The sequence below is a fragment of the Hyperoodon ampullatus genome, assembly GCF_949752795.1.
Source record: "Hyperoodon ampullatus genome assembly, chromosome: 2".
Taxonomy (NCBI): domain Eukaryota; kingdom Metazoa; phylum Chordata; class Mammalia; order Artiodactyla; family Ziphiidae; genus Hyperoodon; species Hyperoodon ampullatus.
The window spans coordinates 128610063-128633702 of NC_136915.1; the positions used below are offsets into that span (position 1 = coordinate 128610063).

General features: G+C 35.9%; 1 protein-coding gene across 1 annotated transcript in view; it reads right to left on the reverse strand.

Moving 5' to 3' along the window:
- WDR64 (WD repeat domain 64) overlaps window positions 1-23640 on the reverse strand; it is a gene marked incomplete at both ends in the record, with an annotated part of 80840 nt that overhangs the window by 39074 nt on the left and 18126 nt on the right. Inside the window, 7 exon segments of the mRNA XM_079722249.1 lie at window positions 4486-4620; window positions 7884-8098; window positions 10545-10655; window positions 11908-11937; window positions 12606-12614; window positions 12617-12711; window positions 15187-15286. Coding sequence (XP_079578375.1) covers window positions 4486-4620; window positions 7884-8098; window positions 10545-10655; window positions 11908-11937; window positions 12606-12614; window positions 12617-12711; window positions 15187-15286 — 695 coding nt within the window.

Here is a 23640-nt window from a genome sequence, read left to right on the forward strand (position 1 = left end):
GAACTTAGCGCCTGTCAATATTGTGCAGAGCAATTTTTGATTTCTATTTTGTAATATTAGAGTGACAATAGGCAACTAAACTTACCGATATAAAGACAGTCTTTAAGAAGGAAAAAAAAAGCCACTTCATTCATCTAAAATCCAACTAAGCACGTTTATTGTGTTTGCTTTAAACTTTCTTGTGTAATGAAATCACTGGCAAGTTACTTTACATAGTCCCCTAAATAAGACTTCTTGTTCTTATCTCTATGGGCTTGCCGGAGGACCATTATTTATCACTTCCCTTTCTGAACTCCTATTATGCCTATAATCCTAAACCAGTCAACTGGCCTTTAACTTGCTCTTCTTTGTAATGCAAATTATCCTAAGTAGTAGTGCGCTGATAAATGTTTAACATTCATTGAGCTGGGGGCAGGAAAGTAGAGATGGGAGTGTACCATTAGTTTACAACATTTGCTGTTTTCCATGGTATAAATATTTCTCTCATGGCTGATTTCAAACCAGCAAAGGGACATCTCTTAACGTGGAGTTAGGAAAAGATACACAGTTACACACCATTATAGAGTACTGTGTTCTTCAGGACATAAAACCCCCAAGAACATAGGTAATAGTAAAATGTAGTAAAATAAATAAGAAGTAATGAGTTTTGAGTATTTATTGCCTTTGTTTTCAATATAATTGATTTGTGAGCTTATTTTAATCATGGCAGAGTTTAACAATAGGTAGGCCAAATTCCTGACATGAGCTGGCTGCACCATCCTGCTGATTTTATGTCTATATTTCTTGTCTTCCCACTTAAATTTTAAGCATTTTAAGGCAGGGGTCATGACTTAAACATATTTGTATTGTCCACAGTTCTTAACACATTCTGACTTAGTAAATATTTGCTGAATAATTGATACAGTTCTGGATTAAAGGCTGAACTACGTTACCTTATACAGCTTTCTGGTTGCCATATAAACTGTTAGAATTACCCTGGTAAGTGTACTGGTAATATTTGTTCTGTGGAAATCATGGTTGTAGGTTCTTATATCTTGCAAATAAAAATCCTTTCTCTGGATGTTGAAGTAGAATATATTTTTTCTATACCACCACGAGGACATATTCTATTTGTATATGTTTTCACAATGTTTCTTTATGATTATGAATGTATCATGAATTGCCAACATAGTATAAAATCAAATTGGAAATAAGGTGGCATCTAGTTCTTAATTAAATGTTTCAGAAATGTATTCCTTTAAAATGCCAGAGTATAATCACTAGCCAGTTAATTATGTCACAAAAACATAGAAATGATATTTGTGGTATCAGATCTGGTGTCAAGAAATGAAATTGTTTTTAAGTTACTGAAGAAAGTTTTAAAATCATCTCTCACTGTAATATGTTTTACACCAAGATAAACATTTTCACCTTTTTCTAGGTAAGGGGAAATATGTGTTTTTCCTGAAGACTACAACTTCTAGGAAAACTTAAGATAGTCAGTCATCTGACTGACTGTGATATTCTCGTCTTTCATTAAATTTCTAATTCTGTTATTCCATTGCTTACATTAAAAGCCTTGGAATTTAAAGAAATTCTAGCTCTGTATGTGCAAAGGCTATCTTTTGTTTCCCATTTTTTTGTGAGTTTCACTAAAACTTCAAGAGGACCTAGGAGGTATCTATCACTTGTATTTTTTTAGGGGGTCATATTTGTCTCTCCACCACTTTTTCCAGGACTTTTTAAAGTTGTACCCTAAATGCAAAGAGAAAAAGAAAGCAAGACTCCGTATCATTTCAACTCACTGATTCTTTAAACAGAAAAATTGAAATTCAGAAGAAAATGATTACAATTGAGAAAGTAAGTTTTAAGAATGGAATTGAATCACTAGGTAAGTGTTTTGCAGTTTTAAGTTTTTACCCATAGTGTTTTGTTGTATTTTATCTCATTTTTTCAGTTTTCACATATAATCATAAGATGTTGAAACTGTATAACATTATTTGATATATATACACATTGTGAAAGGATTCCCCTGAGTTAATCAACACATTCATCATCTCACATGTTTACTTTTTTTTTTTTTTTTGGTGTGAACATTTACATTCTACTTTCTTAGCAAATTTCAATTATACAATACAGTGTTAACTATAGTCACCACATTTTACCTTAGATCCTCAGACATTTTATAGGTTTTATAAAAACCTATATGAAAGTTTACCAAACTTTTATGAACCCTTCCCTATGGAAAGGGAACCCTTTCCCTGGTGACGACTGTTCTACACTTTGTTTCTATGAGTTCTACTTTTTTTTTGGATTTCACATATAAGTGATACCATGCAGTATTTGTCTTTCTCTGTCTGGTTTATTTCGCTTAGCATAATGTCCTCCAGTTTCATCCTTAAAACAAAGTTTAAAGAAGACCTTTCGCTTCTTACTGCAGCAAGTCAGATTCTAATTTGTGGCTCAGTGCATTTTTTTAATAGACAATTTTTTTTAAGCAGTTTTAGGTTCACAGAAAAATTGAGTGGAAATTACAGAGATTTTCCATATGCTCCTGCCCTCCCACACATGCATAGCTTCCCCCACTATCTACGTCTCTCACCAGAGTGATACATTTGTTAGAACTGATGAACCTACACATTGACACATAATAATCGCACAAAGTCCACAGTTTACATTAGGGTTCACTCTTGGTGCTATACATTCTGTGGGTTTGGACAAATGTATAATGACATGTGTCCACCATTATAGTATCATATGGAGTATTTTCAAGGCCCTGAAAATCCTCTGCGCCCTGCCTATTCAACCCTCCCTCCCCCTGCATCCCAGTAATCACTGATTTTTAATTGCCTATCCACAGTTTTGCCTTTTCCAGAATGTCATATAGTTAGAATCATGCAGTATGTAACCTTTTCAGATTGGCTTTTTTTACTTTGTAGTATGCATTTAAGGTTCCTCCATGTCTTTTCATGGATAGCTTATTTCTTTTTAGTGCTTTTAGTGCTTCTTGGTGCTGGATCATATGGCAAGAGTATGTTTAGTTTTGTAAGAAACTGCCAAACTGTCTTCCAAGGTGGCTGTACCCATTTTGCATTCCCACCAGCACTGAATGAGAGTTCCTATTGTTCCACATTCTTGCCAGCATTTGAAGTTGTCAGTGTTTTGGATTTTGGACATTCTAGTAGGTGTGTAATGATATCTCATTGTGATTTTAGTTTCCACTTCTCTAATGATGTAGAATGTGAAACATCTTTTCATATACTTATTGCCATCTGTATACCTTCTTTGGTGATGTGTCTGCTCAGATCTTTTGCCCATTTTTTAATCAGGTTGTTTGTTTTAGTGTTGAGTTTTAAGAGTTCTTTGTATATTTCAGATGACTGCCCTTTATCAGATATGTGTTTTGCAAATATTTTCTCCTAGTCTATGGCTTGTCTTCTTGTTCTCTTGACAGTGTCTTTTTCAGAGCAGAGTTTTTAATTTGAATGAAGTCCAGTTTATCAATGATTTCACTCATGGAGTGGTATCTTAAAAGTCATTGCCAAACCCAATGTCATCTAGATTTGCTTCCAGGAGTTTTACAGCTTTGTATTTTATCTTTGGGTCTATGATCCATTTTGAGTTGTTTTCCTGTAACTGGTATAATGTCTGTGTCTAGATTGAGAGTTTTTATCAGGAATGGGTGCTGGATTTTGTCAAGTGCTTTTTCTGCATCTGTTGATATGATCATGTGATTTCCTTCTTCTTTAGCCTTCCCTAACCCAGAGACCTCCCTTGTGACAACTTGGGGTCCTTGCTCCCACCACCATCCCCAGGCATCCACTAATCTACTTTCTATTTCTATAAACTTCTCTTTTCTGGGCATTTCCTACAAATGGGATTATTCAATATGCAGTCTTTTGTGTCTGGCTTCTGTCACTTAGCATAATGTTTTTGAGGTTTATCCATGCTGTAGAATGTATCTCTCTTAAAAATATATAACAGCTGTTTTATAGTTACTATATATTCATATACCCTTGCTATATATCAGTATAACTATTAATAAATATTTAACTAGGTAGAAAATAAGACTACACGCTATTCAAACTCATCTGTCTATAAGAAAGCCATTTTGGGTATTTATTACACATGGAACATGATGATTGTTCTACAGATACTCACAGGCTATTGACAGTCAATTGACCAGTAAGAATGATTTTTAAAGTATAAAGTTTTACCAACAGAACTATACTTGGAAAATATAGCTACACCAATATTGATTTACTTTAATAGAATATAGCAATAAAAACAAAGGAACAAAACTGCTTCTAGGAGGACACATCATGTTCAGATTTGCATGAGTAACTTCAACGTCCTCCTGAAAATCTAATTAATTTTGTTGAACAAATAGAATACTTAACATCTGATATGTCTAAAAACCAGTTTAAAAGCTCCAAGGCTGCCCTGGGTTTCAGGAAAACACCTGAAAGTCACAGAATGTTTATGTATATAAACAACTGTACTTACATATTATCCTCAAGTCTTTTCAAGGATTCCAAAACTAATGAATGAACACTGTCTGAGGAGCAGGATCCAAAGCAATTTAGGGCTGAAATATATCTAATTTTCATAAGCCAGTCATTATGTAGCTTCCTTTTAACACTGAGAATTACAAGAAAAAAAGGGGGTTATGGTAGACTCACAAACACATCATGTGGAGTTTCTATTTGGTATTTCACTTTTACTTTAACCAAATCGCAGCTCTGAGCTGTGGTAAAGCCTGCATGTGTAACACTATCCTATGCATTATACTCTCAATTGTTTAACTATATGATCGTCATCATATTTTAAATGAAAAAATAAAAGTTTATCATCAGATTTTGAGCTATAGATTCAGAATTAGAGGAATAATCTAGAAGAACCCCAGTCCAATATTGACATGATCATCCTTACCCTACTGAAAAAATCCTGATCATGCAAATGGAGAACTGTATTTTATATTGTTTTTTATCTTGTATGAGTCAACTCACTTTCATATTTCCCATGAATACATTCAAAACTGAAGAACTAGGAAGTTTATAATCCCAGATTACTGGTAAAGCTGAGGCTAGGACAGCCTTCAAAGTCTTTGTCAAAGGCTTGCTCATCAGTACACAGGACATTTGAGGGAGAGGTTTAGCGCTAGAGGCCAAAACTGCCATAAAATTCTTCTTTTCTTAACCTGGAAGAAGCCATCTTCATGGTATTTTATTTACTCATATTTTATAGTGTATTTGTTTCCTCACCCACAAACACTTATTGAGCACTTATTGTATCCCAGGTACAAAGGACATAAAGATGATTAAGGTGAAATCCTTATCACCAAGTTCCTTAGATTGTAGTTGAGAAATAGACATATTTATAACTCAAGGCAGGAAAGTTCAACAGTATTGGATTAAACAGAGTGGGAGTCGGGGGAGATTCCTTTTTTCCATGCCAGATTGTGTTAAATTTTGAACTCTGGATACTGGGTAGTTCTTTCTTTAATTTCTACAATGTTTTGCTTCAACACTCAGTTTATATATATATATATATATATATATATATATATACACTTTAGTCTCAAATAATTTGTCATGTATATAATGATCAGCTGCATGATTAAATCATCTTCAAAAGAACCAGTATGAATTAGCATTCATTTAACTGTACTTACATTCCTCAAATTCCTCAGATTCCCCCAATTTCATTTCTAACATATCTGTCTAATGGAAGCAGAGATGGAAAACAGGCCATGGAATTTTCTGACAGGTGACACTCATCTCAGTAAAGAGAAGATTCATGTCTCAGCATCTATTCTAAGAGCCTATCATAATTGGAATGAAGTGCTTGATAGTAAATAGAGCAGCACATCACATACTGGGAAACTCCCCCATCAGAGTCTAATACTTTGGTGGAACTAAGTAATACTGCTAATATATGAAGGATGGAAAATGAAGCCATATAATTATTGTGTCATTCTTAGGGTTCCAGCAATGGGCTAGTCTTAATTCTGTTGTAGCAATAGATGTAATGAGCTTTTAATTGCATATTCTATCTCTGGAATAAAATATTTGCTATATTAATAACAAAATATAATCCTGTATTTTTCAAAGTTATTTTCTTATTCTAAAAGGAAAATTTTGTTTGTACAAAATTTAGAAAGTAGAAAACCATAGAGAAGAAAAGAAAAATCACTTCTCTGAAGTTCCAAAAAGAATCATTGTTAACATTTTGGGAAATTCGCATTCAATATTTTTCTTTCTAAGTAGAAATATGCAGACATACAAATGGACACATATACATACTGACACATATACATAAATAAAACTGGATTCAATGTACATAAAAAAATAAAGTTTTTTACTTAATATTAACATTTTCCATATTATTAAATATCTTTCAAAATATAATTTAATGGAGATGCATGGCATTCTCTAATATGGTTATACTATTATTTACTGAATGCCCTTAATGCCTTAAATATTTTTTAGGACTCTGACAAAAATGCAATTTACATATAAATGCATTACACATGTATGGACATATTTATAAAATATGTAATTATATTTATAGAATTTATATTATATCACACATTTATATAATACCTGAATTATTTATTTAAATGATTACTTATTTAAATTAATTATTCCCCTATTGTTGGACACTAGATATTTTATTATTAGAAATAATGCTGTGATAATCATACTTATATTTTTAAACACATGGAGATCACAGGTCTCAATGTATAAATGTTTATTAAGACACATGATGCATCTGCCCAAATTGCTTTCCAGATGCGATTCAACTCATACTTTCACCACCAGCAGTATGTGAGGATGCCCATCTCACAGCATCATACCCATTTTTAATCTGTTCTAATTTTATGTGAGAAGTTGTATATGATTATAAGTTGTATTTCTTTGATTAATAAAAAGGTTGTATTTAGTATAAAACTTGTATTTCTGCTAATAAAAGTAATATATGCCTTACTCTAAGAACTTCAAAAACACTACAATTATAAAGCAGACAATAGAAATCACCCATAACCTCATCAGTTGGAAACTGTTCTTAGCATTCTTGCCTGATGATCAGTTTGAAATGTTTATTGACTGCTGTGTGGGCATGTGTGTGAATTATCTGTTCATCGTCTTTGTCAGTTTTTATCTTGAGAAATTATTGTTTTTTAATTGAATTCTAAAACCTATTAAAGATTATTAACCCACTGTCTGTCATATTTGTTATATATATTTATCCCAGTTTGTTATTTACTTTCAAAATGTTATCTTTTGATGTGTATAGTCAAATCTATCAAACTTTTTCTTTGAATTCTGTATCCATTGCTTTTATGTTTAGAATCGTCTTCCATATTTAAATACTAGTGAACAGCCATGTATGTCTTTTATATTTTATTCATGATTTAATTTTCACTGAACTCTTTTTTTTTTTTTTTTTCTTTGGGCGGTACGCGGGCCTCTCACTGTTGTGGCCTTTCCCGTTGTGGAGCACAGGCTCCGGATGCGCAGGCTTAGCGGCCATGGCCCACGGACCCAGCAGCTCCGCGGCATGTGGGATCCTCCCAGACTGGGGCACGAACCCGTGTCCCCTGCATCGGCAAGCGGACTCTCAACCACTGCGCCACCAGGGAAGCCCCTCACTGAACTCTTTAATTCATTCAAGTACCTATAGATTTTCATTGTCAGTAGCACTTAAAATAGGAATTTCAGTTGCTAATTTTCCTGTCTGTCTTCCCTATTATACTGGAAGTTCCTTGAGGTAAAAAACATTTCTTTTTCAGCTTTGTATTTAAAATCTCTACCATGGGGTCTGGCATATTATTTTCACTACATAAATACTTGAACAATGTCTATATTAAAACAATTGGCCTATTCCCGTAATACCCTTACCTTTTAAAGTTCTTTGAGTCTAACCCCTGATTTTGTAAATTTTTTTTGGATTTTGCCTTCTTGAGTCCAAAGTCATCACTATTTACTGTGAATCTGTTCACAAAACCACCATCATCCCCCAAGAGGATGTCATCTCGGCAGAGCTGGTCAGGCAGAGACACTACACACACACAGAGGAGGCAATGATCCATACGTTTTATGACAAAATAGTTTTCCTAGAAACAGAAGAACACTTTTAATAAGTTATTGTGTTGCTCTAAATATTAAATTTAAATATTGCTCTTATTATTTGATAAGATTTTACTTTCTGATGTTTCTCATTTTAGGTATTCCCATTGTTAAAGGAACTTGAAAAAAACAAAGTTAACTAAGTAGAAGTTAACGGATTAACTTCTCACTGTGAGCCCAACATTGTGCTTTTGGGTGTTTTGTGGGGAAAAAGTGTGAGGTACCCGTCTCTAGCTCAATAAATAATGAGATTTTCTGATGTATTACTGTGAATATTCCTTTCTTGAATTCGTAAGGCAATATTAACCGGAAGCATTAAAAAATTCAGGTGTTAAAAGACCATTGAAATAAAAATGAATGATAAATAGGAAAATCTAATATCAAAGTCCCAATTACTTTACGAGGAGAAAAATATCCTAACATCTACATTTATCCAGAAATATTCAGCAAGCATTTATCAAGCTGACTCTATACTATTGAACTGGGTTCACTAAGCTATATGGCCATTGTTTTCCTGGAACTTAGTTTCTACCTAAGGAGAAGAAAAAAGTATTTAAATTTTTTTTAATTTGTTTTGTTTCCTATAGAATAAGTGAGACTTGAACATATTTAGAGTTTCATTCAGTCTTTCAACAAATATTTATAGAGCACCTACAACATGGCAAGAACCATTCTAGGCATGGGCTTACGGTGATGAACAAAAGTTTCTGACTTTGTGGAGCTACTGTCCTAGTCGGGGGAGACAGATGAATTAAACAGATAATTCCAGATAATGGGATGTGCACTTAAAATAATAAGCCAGAGAGCTGTGATAAAGAGTGACTTAAGAGGTCATTTTGGGTCCCATGGTCAGGGAAGGTGACCTTGGATCTGGGACCTGAATTGGTTGAGAGGAAGATTCAGAAGAGGTTGAAAAGAAGGATCCTAGGAGAAGAGATTAATGTCAAAAAAGATAGAAAGGGAAAAGGCTATGGAGTCTTGTCCTGGACAAGGCAGGAGGGGATGGGGGGTGTCAGATACAGGGAATGTCAGATATTTTGTCTTTAGAGAGAGGAAGGAAGAAAGAAAGGAAGTAGTGTTGTATTGTTAGTTAAAACTGTAGGTGGAGGGCTAGAATTTGAAAGAGTACAAGCCTTTCAGACTCAGTATTCTCAGAAACAGGAAGAAGTTCACCTGTCAAAAGGGAAAGGGCTTGAGAAGAATAATGGAATTTTGGAATACTTGCCAGGAGTGGAAAAGTGAGTTGGCAAGAATAAGAAAGAGATTGATAGATGCCACTGAGTGCTCAGGTGAGTCTGCAGACCCTGAATTTGTAGTGATGCCAAATAGTGTGGCTCTGAGTTTTTCTCTAGCAGTGCTTAGCCACTGCAAAGGAGCAAAGAAGGGCTATAGCATCTATCCGAGATTCAAGTTTTGAAGGACAGAGATTTAAGAGATGATCCATCCAGGGGGTAATGTGAGAAGGGAAAGAGGGAAGAAGCAGGGATACTGAAGAGTGGAAGAAGATGCTTTCAATGAACTGGAGGCTTCTATGAGATTGAAAAGCAAGAGTGAAAACAGGAGAGAACGGGAAGGAAAAGAAGTTGTAATCAAACTATACCATATGAGATAGTGACACATCACATAATAAAATACATTAAGCAAACAGCTGCCTTCTTTAAAATCATCTTGGTATCATTAGTTGGCCAATATTGTGGACAAGAATAGGAAGTTTACTATTTTACTGAGACTAGTATGGTACAGAGGAAGGTTAAATTATTTGTTAATCCTACATGTCCTTCAAAGTCAGCCTGCTTCCTGAGGGCGTTTTTTTTAATAACCCCAATGCTTAGTGATCTCATCTCTCCCTGAGTACCTGTTCTTTCTTACTGTATAATTTGCTGTACCATTATATTATATATTATGTTTGTTTGTGAGAATCTTCAAGACTGAGTTTTGAGTGTAGGGAACATGTTCATTACTTCTATATGTCTACAGATGCTCAATAAATATTGTAAATTGGTTAAGTGGTAACATATCACTAACTGAGGGGATTAACATTAACATCTTCCCATTAGATTTTTTGCCAGGATTAGGCATTTGATTTTAATGGTTTTCTTGCCAAATGAAGCTGGACTGAAGAGAAAGACTTTGAACTGGTTAACATGAGCATAACCAAAAAGATAATACATGGATTCAGAGAAAGGTATAAAAGAAGAAAGGAACTAATCATTCTCTCTCAAAAACAAAACAAATTAAACATACACTAAATGGAAAGAGTGTTCCCTTTTAATTAAGACTCACAGAATATTGATGCTGGACTTGATTATCTTAGTTAAACCCCCTCATTTTATATATGAGGAAACTGATGTTCAATAGAGAAAGTGGGTTGCTCATTTCCTCCCAGTATGGAAAAGACAATCCAATTTCTTTGAGTATCTCTTGGCACAGTACCTGGCTGCTCCCTTGAGCTTTATAATCCCAGACAATAATGGTCCTTTCAGTAGTAGCAACAATTCGTTTCAGCTGAGAGAGGTAATCATAACCTGTAATCCAGGAGGTATCCTGATAGAAAAGCATAGGATTGGCATGTTGTGTTTTAGAGTATATTGTGTTTTGTTCTATCACATGATGGTGGCTACTAAAAGAGCAGATTACTTACATTAAAAGCCCCATTTTGCCCCCTTATTTGCAGAGGAGCCACACAATGTCTCTTCTTCGATGTCCTGAGAAGAGGCTCCCATCTTTTTCCCTTTCACCCTCAGCCTGAATTTCTCAGCACCATCATGTGGAGAATGACAGAGCTAGTGCCTGGCACAGCTCCCTGGAAGCACACAGCCACTGACTAAGCAGTCATCTTTATGCACTGTTCTTTTACATGAGAACACTTCTGCACAGGAGCTCAATGAGACTAGATTTAGAGCACCAATTAAGTGAGTTTTCTGGCCCTGTCCTCATGCTTAAATCTTTTAGCTGGAAAAGACCTTGGTGGTCATCTGGTCAGTGATCAAGTTGAGGTCAGTGAGTCTGCCTTATGCTTTCCTAAAGTCACCAGATTGGCATGGCTAGGATCCGTAATATCTCTTACAACACACTACTTTATGAGAACAATGGCTCCCACTTGTGAGTGTCTCCTGTGCCAGAAACTGCTGCCTGTGTTTCAGGCATGCCCTTGAATCTTCTGTAAAACCCGTTAGGAATTTTAAGAAAGTTTAAGAAACGGAGGCTCAGAGACTCCTCTGCATGGCACCCTCAGTGCATTTCAGTGCATACAAGCAGGGTGAAAGTCAATCATTCTCCATCTCTCATAAAGCCACGGTGGGATTCTGAGAGCAATTCACCATAGCTTTACAATATCTGCCACAAGATTACTGTTCCAGTTAGCAATATGGATTAAATAAATTACAATATTGCACTCAAGTTTTTTATGCTGTTTTCAAGTTTAGAATAAAATGTTTTCAAATAATTTTCACTGGCTATTTCCTTGTTCTCACAACATGGGTTTTGTCTGTTTTTTACTTTCCTCAATAGTGAGCACTTAGAAAAACAGGCGAAGATTTTAAATTGAAGCTTCCAAGAAATAGTCACTTGCCAAGCAATTCTCTACAATCAAATTAACTCAGAAAGCAAGGTCTGTGTCCTCTTTGCTGTTGCTCAAGGTTTAGTTTGGATCCTAGTCAATAAAGATAAAGCTACAGTCTATGAAAACCTCTTATTTTCAGAGTGTATTCAAGCTCTTCATTGAGATTTTGATTAGTTATGGAGAAACCATCATCAATCAGTTTAACTTAATTAGGAACTTTTTAAAAGTACTTACTGTAACTTTGGTGCTGGTGTGAACTCTCATCTATAAGAAAGAGGAAGAGAATAATGATCCCCAGTGGGCACTACAATTAAAGATGAAAATGCCGTCTCTAAAGCAACACGGTATCTCCTTGGTTAATCTCACTTTGTCATTTCTACCTTCTGTTAGTCTCCTTGTTCCTTCTGCCTCTGAAAAATCTAGCTATGTAAAATAATGCACTGTTTGCTTTGGGCCAGTTTATGTTTCTGTGGCTTGTCTTTAAGCCTGGTCACTATGCTCTTAGGCTTAAATTTTATTAGTTATTTTGTTCCTTCTATTTGCACACTGCCTCACATTCTTTAGCTATTCAGAGCAACCTTTGATACCAAAAATTGGGACTGCAAAATAATACTAACAGCAATGGCAATAACGGTAAACAGGTCAATATGAAAATAGATTGATACAGAAAAAAAACTTTTCATTTGATTTATCTCTCAAGTTACTGAGATTTAAGAACATTCTATCCAGTGGGCTTTCTCTTTTATTCAATAAATATGTATTGAATGAATATCATATCCTAAGTACTATGCTGGTTGAGAATCATAGATTTATCCAAGCAGAGCTAGTATGGTTTCTGCTGCATCTGATACATAAGCATGATGCATAGACAAAACAAAAGAGAGGAAGGAAGGAAGAAAGGAGGGAGGAAGGAATCTAAGCTTTCAAATTACCTGGCTATTCTAAAGACTATTATCAATCCTTTCTGAGAAGCTGTTATTAGTAAATCCAACTGAGGAATCTTGACAATGCACTTATATACATCCCGTCTTCTACTACCTGTCGATGGCACAAAAATCATTTCAACTCCTAGCAGTAAAGATCCTAAAAGTCACTTGTTAGTTTTATTTAAAAAAAGAAAAAGGAAACAACCAACTTTTTGCTAGAAAGGCTTTAGTTACTTAAAAATTAAAGTGGAATAAAACCAAAAAATGAGCAACTATTGCTTTTTAATTATCCTTAGAGATAGTAATCTGACGTTATAGTGCTTTCCAACTAAACATGGTGCATGAATTCCCAGAGAAAATGTAAGATCATACCCCATCCCACCTCCATGTGCACATTTCAGAAAATGAGTTTTCCAAATGTCTTTTAGAATCATTTCTACTTTAAGATCTTCACATCTCAGGAGTTCTTTCTTTGAACTATCACCATGTGATTTACACAGAATAAAAACCTAATACTACCTCAGACTTTCCAGTACAAAAGAATGAAACTACATTAATACTGTTATTAAGGCTTTTTTTTTTTTTTTTTTACTTCATGCATTTTGAAAAAAACACTTTCAAGTTTCTTTGCCTATGTGCTGAATGATAAAGCCACACATATTGGGCCTCTTCCCAGGATGATTTAAATCAAGTTTTTATAATTGTAAACTCTTAGAGAGGAAAAGCAAGTGAACAAATCTCATACTCCAGTATTATCTCTCTAATTCATGCATTCTCAACAGAGAAATTATCGCTCCCAAGGGGGTACAAATTAGTTCTTGGGCAGGGGTTAAGGGATGGCGGTGGTGTGTGAATGAGTTTTACTCTCTGTGTCAAAAGCTCAGATATACATACAGTACATAGGCAGATACACAGTATATCTGAGGTATTAAAATGTCTGGGGGTCGGGGGAAGGAGGTTGAGAGGGGATTTGGGGTGAGATTAGAAAAGAAGGTCCAAAAGACTCCTTGGAGGGGTCAATAATGAAAAAACAGGCACAGAATATTATCTTATTCCAAGCCACCATCATTCTCTCTGCTTCAACTCCTTCCCCACTATAGACCACTTTTATCACAGAAACCAGAACATTTGAAGGGTAACTCAGGCCAGGCCTCTCTCCTCTCTGCAGCCTTCTCACAGCTTTCTGTCTCACTCAGAAGTCTTTAGCGTGTCCACAAGTCCTTGGACATCTGTGCCCATGCCACTGTTGCCTCTCTAACCTCATCTTCTACTACTGTCTCCCTACCACTCCACTCCAGCATGAAGTGTGTGGTTTGCTCTCATATCTCCTTCAGGTTTTCCCCAACTACCCTATTTAAAATCCCTCCAAACCAGCTTCTTCCCACACTCCTGTTTTATTTTTCTCCACAGCCTGCTTACTTTATTATTTTTTCTGTAGCACTTAATTTACTTGTTTGACTTTTTTATTGTCTATCTCTCCCCATTAGAATGTAGACTCCATGACGTCAGGGATCTATGATTGTTTGTTCATTGCTGTGTCCCCAGCACTTAGAAAGTTACTTGGCCCACAAAGTAGACCTTAACAATTATTTGTTGAGCGAATAAGCAAGTTACAGAACCCAACTGCTATCTATAAAGATGCTTTCAAAGTTCTAATTTAGGATGCCAGCAACATGTCTCCCTTACTCACTGGCCACTCTTCACTCAGTGATGACAGAAGCAGGGATAGCTCCCTTGCTTCTGTTCTTTGATGATAGTTCCCATGGAGGGGCCCAGAGGTTAGGCTCTGGTGAGGCCTATGGTTGGGCTAAGGAAGGGTCAAAAACAAGGGTGGGTTTTGCTCACAAAGGACCGGGGTCTTTTTTTTTTTTCTTTTAAGGAACACCAGATTTGACCTAGACTATGCCCTTTATCTCAGAATTTGCTATGAAACCCTGGAGGACGGGGCAGATTCCAGGGTTTGCCTTTCCTCACCTTGGACTTCTCCCTCCCTGTAGGGAAGAAAGGAAAGAAAACCCAAGTTGTCAATAGTGGAGAGGGAAATGAGTTCCTGGGGTCCAGTTTCAAATTTTAAAACAAATGACATATGTAAACTGGAGACCTCTTAACCTGGGGTAACACTCCTCTGTGATTGGCCCAAATTCACAGTTTTAGAGGTGTAGGGTTAAACCTCCATAAGATAATTAAGGGTGAGAACATGGGAAAGAGTTCTAATAAGTGAAAACTTGAAAATTCAATTTTAAGAATATTTATTCTTAAAAATGTGATCCATTTGGTACCAAAGCATGCATTATTGAGGTCACATTGTAGAGAGCTTTAACTTGAGATCTGAACCTCTTCAGGAAAGTGGGAATTTCCCTCCCTAACATTCCTTACTTAATGTCTTTCAGAGCAATTATATTTCCAACTCAACTGCAAGTTTCTTCTGATATTACATTCGAAACTGTCACTCCCCTTTCTTGTTATAAAGTATTGATCAAGTAAATAAGATGAAAAACGGTTTAATTGAAATGTTATATTCCCAATATTTATTTTTGAGAAAATATTAAAACTCACATTAATCTGTTAGGGAAATTTAAATTATCACCTGAAATTACAACTCGTTGTTTTCTAGAAACGAGGAAAACCAAATTTTCTTCATCCATTTGGGAAGTAAGAGAATCTTCTTTGGAGAAGTATCCAAAGATCTAAAATCCCAAACAACACATATAAACATGCACAATATCTTAGAAATGGCTGTAAAGTAAGAGATTTAATGTTGATTGAATTTGAAGTCTTAATTTGGATTAACAATCAACAGCTTGATTTATAAATATCAAGGGGTTCTGATATAAATATCAGAAGGCAGTTTAACGTATTCAACATACCGCATGCTGCTGGTGCATGATTTTTGAGCAGTTATTGATTTTTCTTTCCAATAGATAAACTGATGTACTGGGCTGGTGTCCTTGCTCAGACTGATAGTTTAATTAGGAGCTGGCACTTGTTTGGAAATCAAATCAACCTCCATCAGACAGGGTCTCAGCTGAGAATCCTGACAATGAATTTGGCCACTCTCAAATAACTATTCCTACCCATTTTCCATAAATCTTCCTGGACAAGATCTTTCATTCCTTTTTAGGGAGAATTTTGGAATTTTACTGTTCCAAATCCTATCCTCCAGGTGTTGCATGAAAATTAATTACTATGAAAGGATATCTTGAAGTAAAAAAGTGCATTTTATTTGTGAATAAATTGTCAGATTATGTAATTCCAAGGAATTTGAAAAATAAGATAGCTGTTTTTCAGTTGTCTATGAATAAGCAGAAATAAAGTCCTTAGAAGTTAATGACACACTGTATTTCTTGTAAACTTGAGACTAATTGGTGCTTGGTAGTGAATAAACAGAATGAGCTTCTGATATTCAAGTGTGCATGTGAACCACTGGGATCCTACTAAAGTGCAGTTCTGATTAGTAGGCCTGAGAGTGTGCATTTCTAAGAAGCTCCCCATGAGGGACCACACTTTCCATATAAAGGACCTAGTGACTAAATGAGTCAATTGAAGATAAATCAAAACCAACTGTATATCAGTTTGTTTTAATAACGTTTGTCTATTTTGATGCTAGATGATGGCTTAGCATTATGTGTTAACATGTTCTTTCATTAGTTGGTTTACAAATGTTACTACTTCCTCCTTTACATTCTCCCCCATCCAAACCTAACAACATAAACCAGGTGCCTTAATAATTTCCTACAGTTAGATTTCATTCTTTGGGAAGATCAAGATTATCAAAGACTCTCTTGTATTTTCCATTTTTCTTCCCACCAGCAAAAGCAGTATTCAATTAAAAGCTTAAGTAATTTATTATCTTCTCAGAAATTGCTGCTAATTTTCCATGAGTACAGAACCTCTGCATTTAGTATCTAATTACCTCTGAAGGACTGAGAAAAGAGAAAGCAGAGAGCTTTCAATAGATCTCTGTTGGAACGGACAGGAATCTGTTGTCCCTGCAACTTCCTGTCATCACTCATTGATGCATTACCCAGTTAATAGAGGTGCATTGATCTGCAACTTAGCCCTTGTTGGGGCCCAGAGTAGGCCAACCCAAAATGTGCGCCAATGGCATATCGATTATTATGAATTAAAGTTACTTAAGATACAGCCAACACAAGAAGGACACTCTGATCCTCCTGTCTCCCTGAAAGCAGGAAATCAAGCTTTTGTGTGAAAGGTACACTCCCTTTCACTTTCACATGAAAGGATGTACCAGCCTGCATCTAGAGGTAGAAGGGACACCCTTACTGCCAAAGAGAGAGAATTTGTGCCAAGAAGGGAGAAGCCTATATAAACAAAACTTGCTATTTCTTTAATTTACTACCCCAAGCCCAAACTCTGTTAAATTCTTTAATAATGGGCACCCCACACCTAAATTTCTTTGTCCTCTCAAGTCCTCACAAATTTATTGTTTCTTTGTCTAAAAAGTACAAAAAGCTGCCTGCTTTGGCCACTTCTTAGATCCTATTTCTGTGGGACATCCATGTGCATAAATTAAAATTTGTGGTTTTTTTCTCATGTTAACCTGTCTTGTGTCAATTTTATTGTTAATCCAGTCACAAGAACTCAAGAGGAGTAGAGGGGGAAATTTCCCCCCTCCAACATTCTGTACCATTTAAAAAATAATGTTATTGAAGTATAGTTGATTTACAATGTTGTGTTAATTTCTGCTGTACAGCAAAATGACTCAGTTATACATATGTATTCTTTTTCATATTCTTTTCCATTCTGGTTTATCACAGAATATTGAATATAGTTCCCTGATATTCTGTATCATTTGAACCCACAATATGGCCTTATGGCAAGAGCATGCACTGTGGAATCAGACAGTCCAGTGTTTGAGTTCAGGCTCTCCAACTGACTGGTACTTAGAACTTGGATAAATACATTTAACTCCTTAAGTCTCAATTTTCTCATCAGCAGAATAAAAGGTCAAACTTCTGAGGGCTTTTTTTAATGGTGGTTAAATGATGTAACATGTGTAGAGCATTTCGCACTGTGTCTGGAATATAATAATTGTTTTTAAAATATTAGCTATAATTATCATTAGAAAGCCTAGATTAAGAAAGCCTCATGGAAGAGAGGAAAAAAATCATAAATTATATCAAGACCATAACCACTAATGAGAAAATTAGGCTCTCTCTGGAGATAGTACTTTAAAACTGTCAGTCCACTTGGGAATGGAAACGTTTCTTCTAAAAGAAAAAGACTAGTCAGATGGGTACTGCAGTAAATTGATGTGTGTGGAATCTCACTGGGAAAGATTTATATGACTCCTCAGCCAGTCAGAACTAAGAGGGAAATTCAGCCTCTTGCCCTTCCTCATTTATCAGGTCCCTGCAGCCTTCACTTCCTTTCTTACTCAGTTTAGAATCTGTGGTCTGTCACTTCAATTCCACATTTCCACAACCCTCCATCCTTTTCTACCACTGCATTGGCCTGGCAGGAAACCCAACTCCTAGCTGGGTGCAAGGAAGCCAACTGCTTGTGCTCCTTGCACCCCAATTACTGTGGCTGATCACCCACAGAAAAAGTCTCCCAGCCCTATGGATGGGGCTATGAATCATTCATGAGCTCCAGCCTCCTGGGGCTTCAGTGCCGCCCAGCCATCATCCCATGCTTCCCTGGGTGATCTTGTATTACATTGTCCACAAAAGCAATGTCAAACCTTCTCCAGTCTTACCAAACCTGTGCTCACTGTTACTCTTAGCAGCTGGCTTCATTTCCTACTTCAGATGATAGTAGAAGTCTCCAGACAAGAGCTTTCTTAGCATTTCCTGCCACCCTCTTCAAAAATTAACCTGGTTTTGGATTCCTTCTTTCTTCTCTTCTCCCTTTTAAAGGAAGATGTGTTTCTCCTTTCCTAGACTCATCCCTCCACGTACTCTTTGCAACTCGTCCCCTTTCATCTTCAGAGCTTGGCTCTTTTTTTCCCTCAGTATCTTCTATCTCTCCCTTTCTACTGCCTTGTTTTCAGCATGCTGGAATCTCTCCCATCTTAAAAACAAAAATACAGGGGCTTCCCTGGTGGCGCAGTGGTTGAGAATCTGCCTGCTAATGCAGGGGACACGGGTTCGAGCCCTGGTCTGGGGGGATCCCACATGCCATGGAGCAACTAGGCCCGTGAGCCACAACTACTGAGCCTGTGCGTCTGGAGCCTGTGCTCCGCAACAAGAGAGGCCGCAATAGTGAGAGGCCTGCGCACTGCGATGAAGAGTGGCCCCCGCTTGCCACAACTAGAGAAAGCCCTTGCACAGAAACAAAGACCCAACACAGCAAAAATAAATAAATAAATTAATTAATTAATAAACTCCTACCCCAAACATCTTCTTAAAAAAAAAAATACAGCAAACCTTCCAAAGGTAATTATAATTATAGATCATAGTCCTTAGTCCTTTTCTTGCTTTTCTCTTCTCCAGCTTCCTACTCCCAATATTGCAACCTCCTTCCATTGCTGTTAAGTTTGGATTCCTCTTGTAGCTACATTTTGCTTTTTGCTGGTTGTAACAACAGACACACTCTTTCTGATCTTTGAGAGTCTCCCCTCTGTATTAGTTTCCTATTGATGTGGAAGCAAATTACTACAAACAAAGTGTGTTAAAACAACACTCATGTATTAGCTCATAGTTCCACGGGTTAGAAGTCCAACATGGGTCTCACGTGGCAAAATCAAGATGTCAATAGAGATGCATTCTTTACTGAAGGCTTGGGGTAGAGTCTGCTTCTAAGCTCATTCATGTGTTTGGCCCGAGGTCCTCATTTCCTTGCTGGCTGTCAGATGGGGCTGCCCTTACCTTTTAGAGGCCTCTCTTCAGTCCTACTACATGGGCCCCTGCATCTCAGCACAAGCAATGGTACTTAAATTCTCCACATTTAGAATCTTCTTCTGCCTTCTTCCCTTTTTAAGGACTTATGTGATTACATTGGGCCCACCCAGATAATCCAGGACAATCTCCTTATCTTAAGGTAATTAATTAGTCATCTTAATTGCATCTGCAAAGTCCCTTCACAGCAGTACCTAAATTACTTTGACATTTGATTGGATAAACTGGGGACAGGAATCTTGGGGCGGGTAGCTGAGGTGGGGGACACCTTTTTTGCATTCTGCCTATCACATCCTCCTTTTATAAATGCATTTCAGTACAGTAAGTTATTTGTGCAAAATACAACAAAAACACCAATATTAGCAGCCAATTTAACCTCAGATAATAGTGTGAAAGCATTTTCAGATAATAATGTGAAATGACAAAGGGAATTAATATTTCTGTGTTAATGTCCTCTTTGCAAGTTCAAAACTGTCCACTGGGCACCTTTGCTGCCTTCCCAGATGGCACATCAGCCGTGCAATCTGTCATACATGTGGTTTACAGTCACATCTATGATAGGTGCCATCCTGTACAACATCTGCTCTTATGGAAATCATACATTTTGCTATTTTTAAGCTTATAAGCGACACAATACTACAATGCTTACCATAAACAATTTCCAAAGAACAATAAAAACATCAAATTACTAAAATTTATTGAGGAAAAATTTAAGAGACTTTATACCAGATAAACTCCTTCTGAAGAGACAGCTAAAGTTATTACATTTTGAAAGGAAATGTTTCAAATAATGCTTTTAAAGAGGAGACAATATCTCCTTTCTTGTGATGGGCTATAGCCTCATGGATCTCAAATTTCAGTCTAGTAGTTTAAATTTCAGTCTAGTAATTGTGACATGCTTAGAGTATTTTATGACTATTAATGATGCTTTAGAGTATTAATTTTCTTTTAACTCTGTTATTTAAAGGGCTTGCTCCATGCATTAAGTAATCCATCTTTTTAGCTACACTTTTTTTTTTTTTTTAGGATTACATAAGGAACACATGTTCAATGTAGAATATTTGGAGAAAATAAAAAGCAGAGGAAAATAAAAATCAGTAGGCAACTCATTTTTTAACCTATCCTGGAGCATTCTTTTCACATTTTTGAAGTCAGCAAATAGTTTCAGATTTATAGTAGTTCATTTTAAATTCACTTTGGGGGAACACAGTTATAGGCATCCCAGATGGTGCTATATGGCTCTTCTTTGAATCAACTGGGTGTGCTCCTGGAAGGAACATGTTTATGAATTGCCCACTAGAAATTTAGACTGACACACTATTGTAGGATAAGAAGATTGTATCAATACCAGAATCTTCTACTGACTGGCTTTACAAATTTAAGACAATCACATTTCTTTAGATCTCTTTACATCTAATTTCTCTCACTATAAATTAAAGGGGCAGGTTCAGATGATACTTTAGTTGAGTTCTAAGGTTTCATTATTCTATAAATATCAGTTTTTTCAAGTACATTTGCATCTAAAACCTAGGAAAAGAAAGTATACCTTTTTGTGTCATTGCTACAACAAGGAGATTTATATCCACAATCAGGTTTGTATGTTTGTGCCAGACTTCAAAAGAATAAACCTAGTTTGTATTACCTGATAAGATTGACTGGCTTGGGGAGGGTGGGAGGGAGGGAGACACAGGAGGGAAGGGATGTGGGAACAGATGTATATGTATGACTGATTCACTTTGTTATAAAGCAGAAACTAATTTAAAAAAAAAAGATTGACTGGCTGATAAAAAAGACTAATTTCATTTCCTACCGAAATGAAATTAGTCTTCCAGCATTGAATTTCCATTTTATGGATGACAGATCTGAAGCCCAGAAAGGCTAGGTCACATGGCTTGAAATAGAAATGCCTCTTAGGAGCACTGGCACAGATAGTTTGTGAGGAAAATGACAGAAAAATAAAAAAAGAAACTTCCTGCACCATTTTTTCAAAGTTATTCTTCATATAAATACAGTGTGCCAGAGGCTGGTCACAAATTTTTCTAAAACTTGCATATAATTTATAGGAACCCAAGGGATGTAACAGGATAGTGTAATTTGCAATTGCTATATAGAGAGGGAGAAAATCTCAACTCCAAGACCGAAACCAATTTTTTTGTGTGGCTTTAGACAAGTCAGTTAACCTTTCTGTGCTTCATTTTCTTCCTCTTTATTATTGCAATAATATTATCCTCCATAATCTACATCATGGGGCTGTTGTGAAGATTAAATGAGAACATTCATGTAGGTTTCTGAAAAAAAAGTAAGATGATCATTATGTTCTAGCTGAAAAGGGAAAGAGATGGAGAAAAAGAAGGAATGGGTGAGGGGGAGACTGAGGCTCAGTTTCCTCATCTACACAATGAAAAGTCTGAATTTAGGTTTTTTTGTTGTTGTTTTTGTTTTTTGGGGGGTTTTGTTTTGTTTTTCTGCAAGGACAAGAAAGTGCTTTATTTATTTACAATAACAACAAAAATTTGTAACATAATTATCTTTCCTCGAAACAGATATCCATACAAAATACACAGAGGCCAAATTTTCAGCTGATGTAGAATTCCATGTAAAAAGGAACTATACTGTGTCTCATTTGTTGTCATTATGGGACATTTTTAGAGCATTGATTTCCTGAATCTAAGTGTGTAATATAATATAAACAGACTTATGTAACTTCCTGAAAGACATAAATTATTGATATTGACATGAATTATTTGTTATACACTCATTTTTGCATTCTTAGCGGTCTGAAACTATTGCATTAGAAATTCAAGCACACAAACCATGGAAGGAAGGAAGGAAGGAAGGAAGGGAGGGAGGGAGGGAGGGAGGGAGTAAAAAAGGGAGGGAGAAAGAAAGAAGAGAAAAAGGAAAAAAAAAACCTCATAAGCTCAGCAATCAGAATTCATTCTCTTTGACATATGGAACTTGTACCCCAGTAACCCCTTTTCATGTCTATCATGACCTAATTTAGATGTTTTCATATATATTTTGCTTTCATATTTTCTCTTTCGATGTCATAATCAAGTATAGATCTAAGTAAAAGACATACTTTTACTTTTCATTTCTTGCAAAAAAGAACATGCTTCAGAAACATACTCCACAGTAGAATCTTCATGCTCGTCTACAGGTGTCCAAGGTTTTGTTATTGCTCACCAGAAGTTTGTTAGAGTTTTTCAGTTAACATAAGCAGCCTAAAATATTTATAAGATTATCAAAAATACAAGGTTGTATTGAAATTCAACTACTGGTGTGCTGGGCTATGTATTATTTAGCTGTATTAATTCCAAAAATCAGTTTTATTGTAATTCTATTAATTTTTTTCTTCCAGTTTTAGAGATATAATTGATATACAGCACTGTATAAGTTTAAGGTGTACAGCATAATGATTTGACTTACATGCATCATGGAATTATGACCTAAATATGTTTAGTGAGCATCCATCATCTCATGGATATAAAATTAAAGTAGAAAAAATATTTTTCCTTGTGACAAGAACTCTTAGGGTTTACTCTCTTAACAACTTTCATATGTAACCTACAGCAGTGTTAATTATATTTATCGTGTTGTACATTACATCCCTAATACTTCTTCATCTTATAACTGGAAGTTTGTATCCTTTGACCACTTTCAGCCAATTCTCCCTACTCCCACCCCGCACCTCAGTAAACACAAATCTGATATCTTTTTCTATGAGTTCTGTTTTTTTTTTTTTTGAAGTATAAATGACCTACAACACTATGTTAGTTCCTGGTACACAACATAGAAATTCAGTGTTTCTACACATTTCAAAACAATAAACCGTGATAATCTATTTGTCATCTGCCACCATACAAGGATATTATATAATTATGACTATATTCCCCACACTGTATAATTCATACCTGTGGTTCACTTATTTCATAACTGGAATTTTGTATCTCTTCATCTCCCTCACCTATTTCTCACCTCCCCTCACAGCCCTCCCCTCTGGAAACCACATGTTTTTTCTCTGTATCTATGATTCAGTTTCTATTTAGTTATATTTGTTCATTTGTTGAGTTTTTTAATTCCGCATGTAAGTGAAATTGTACAGTATTTGTCCTTCTCTATCCTGAAGAATGTTCCATGTACACTTGAAAAGAATGTGTATTCTTATGTAAAATAGATAA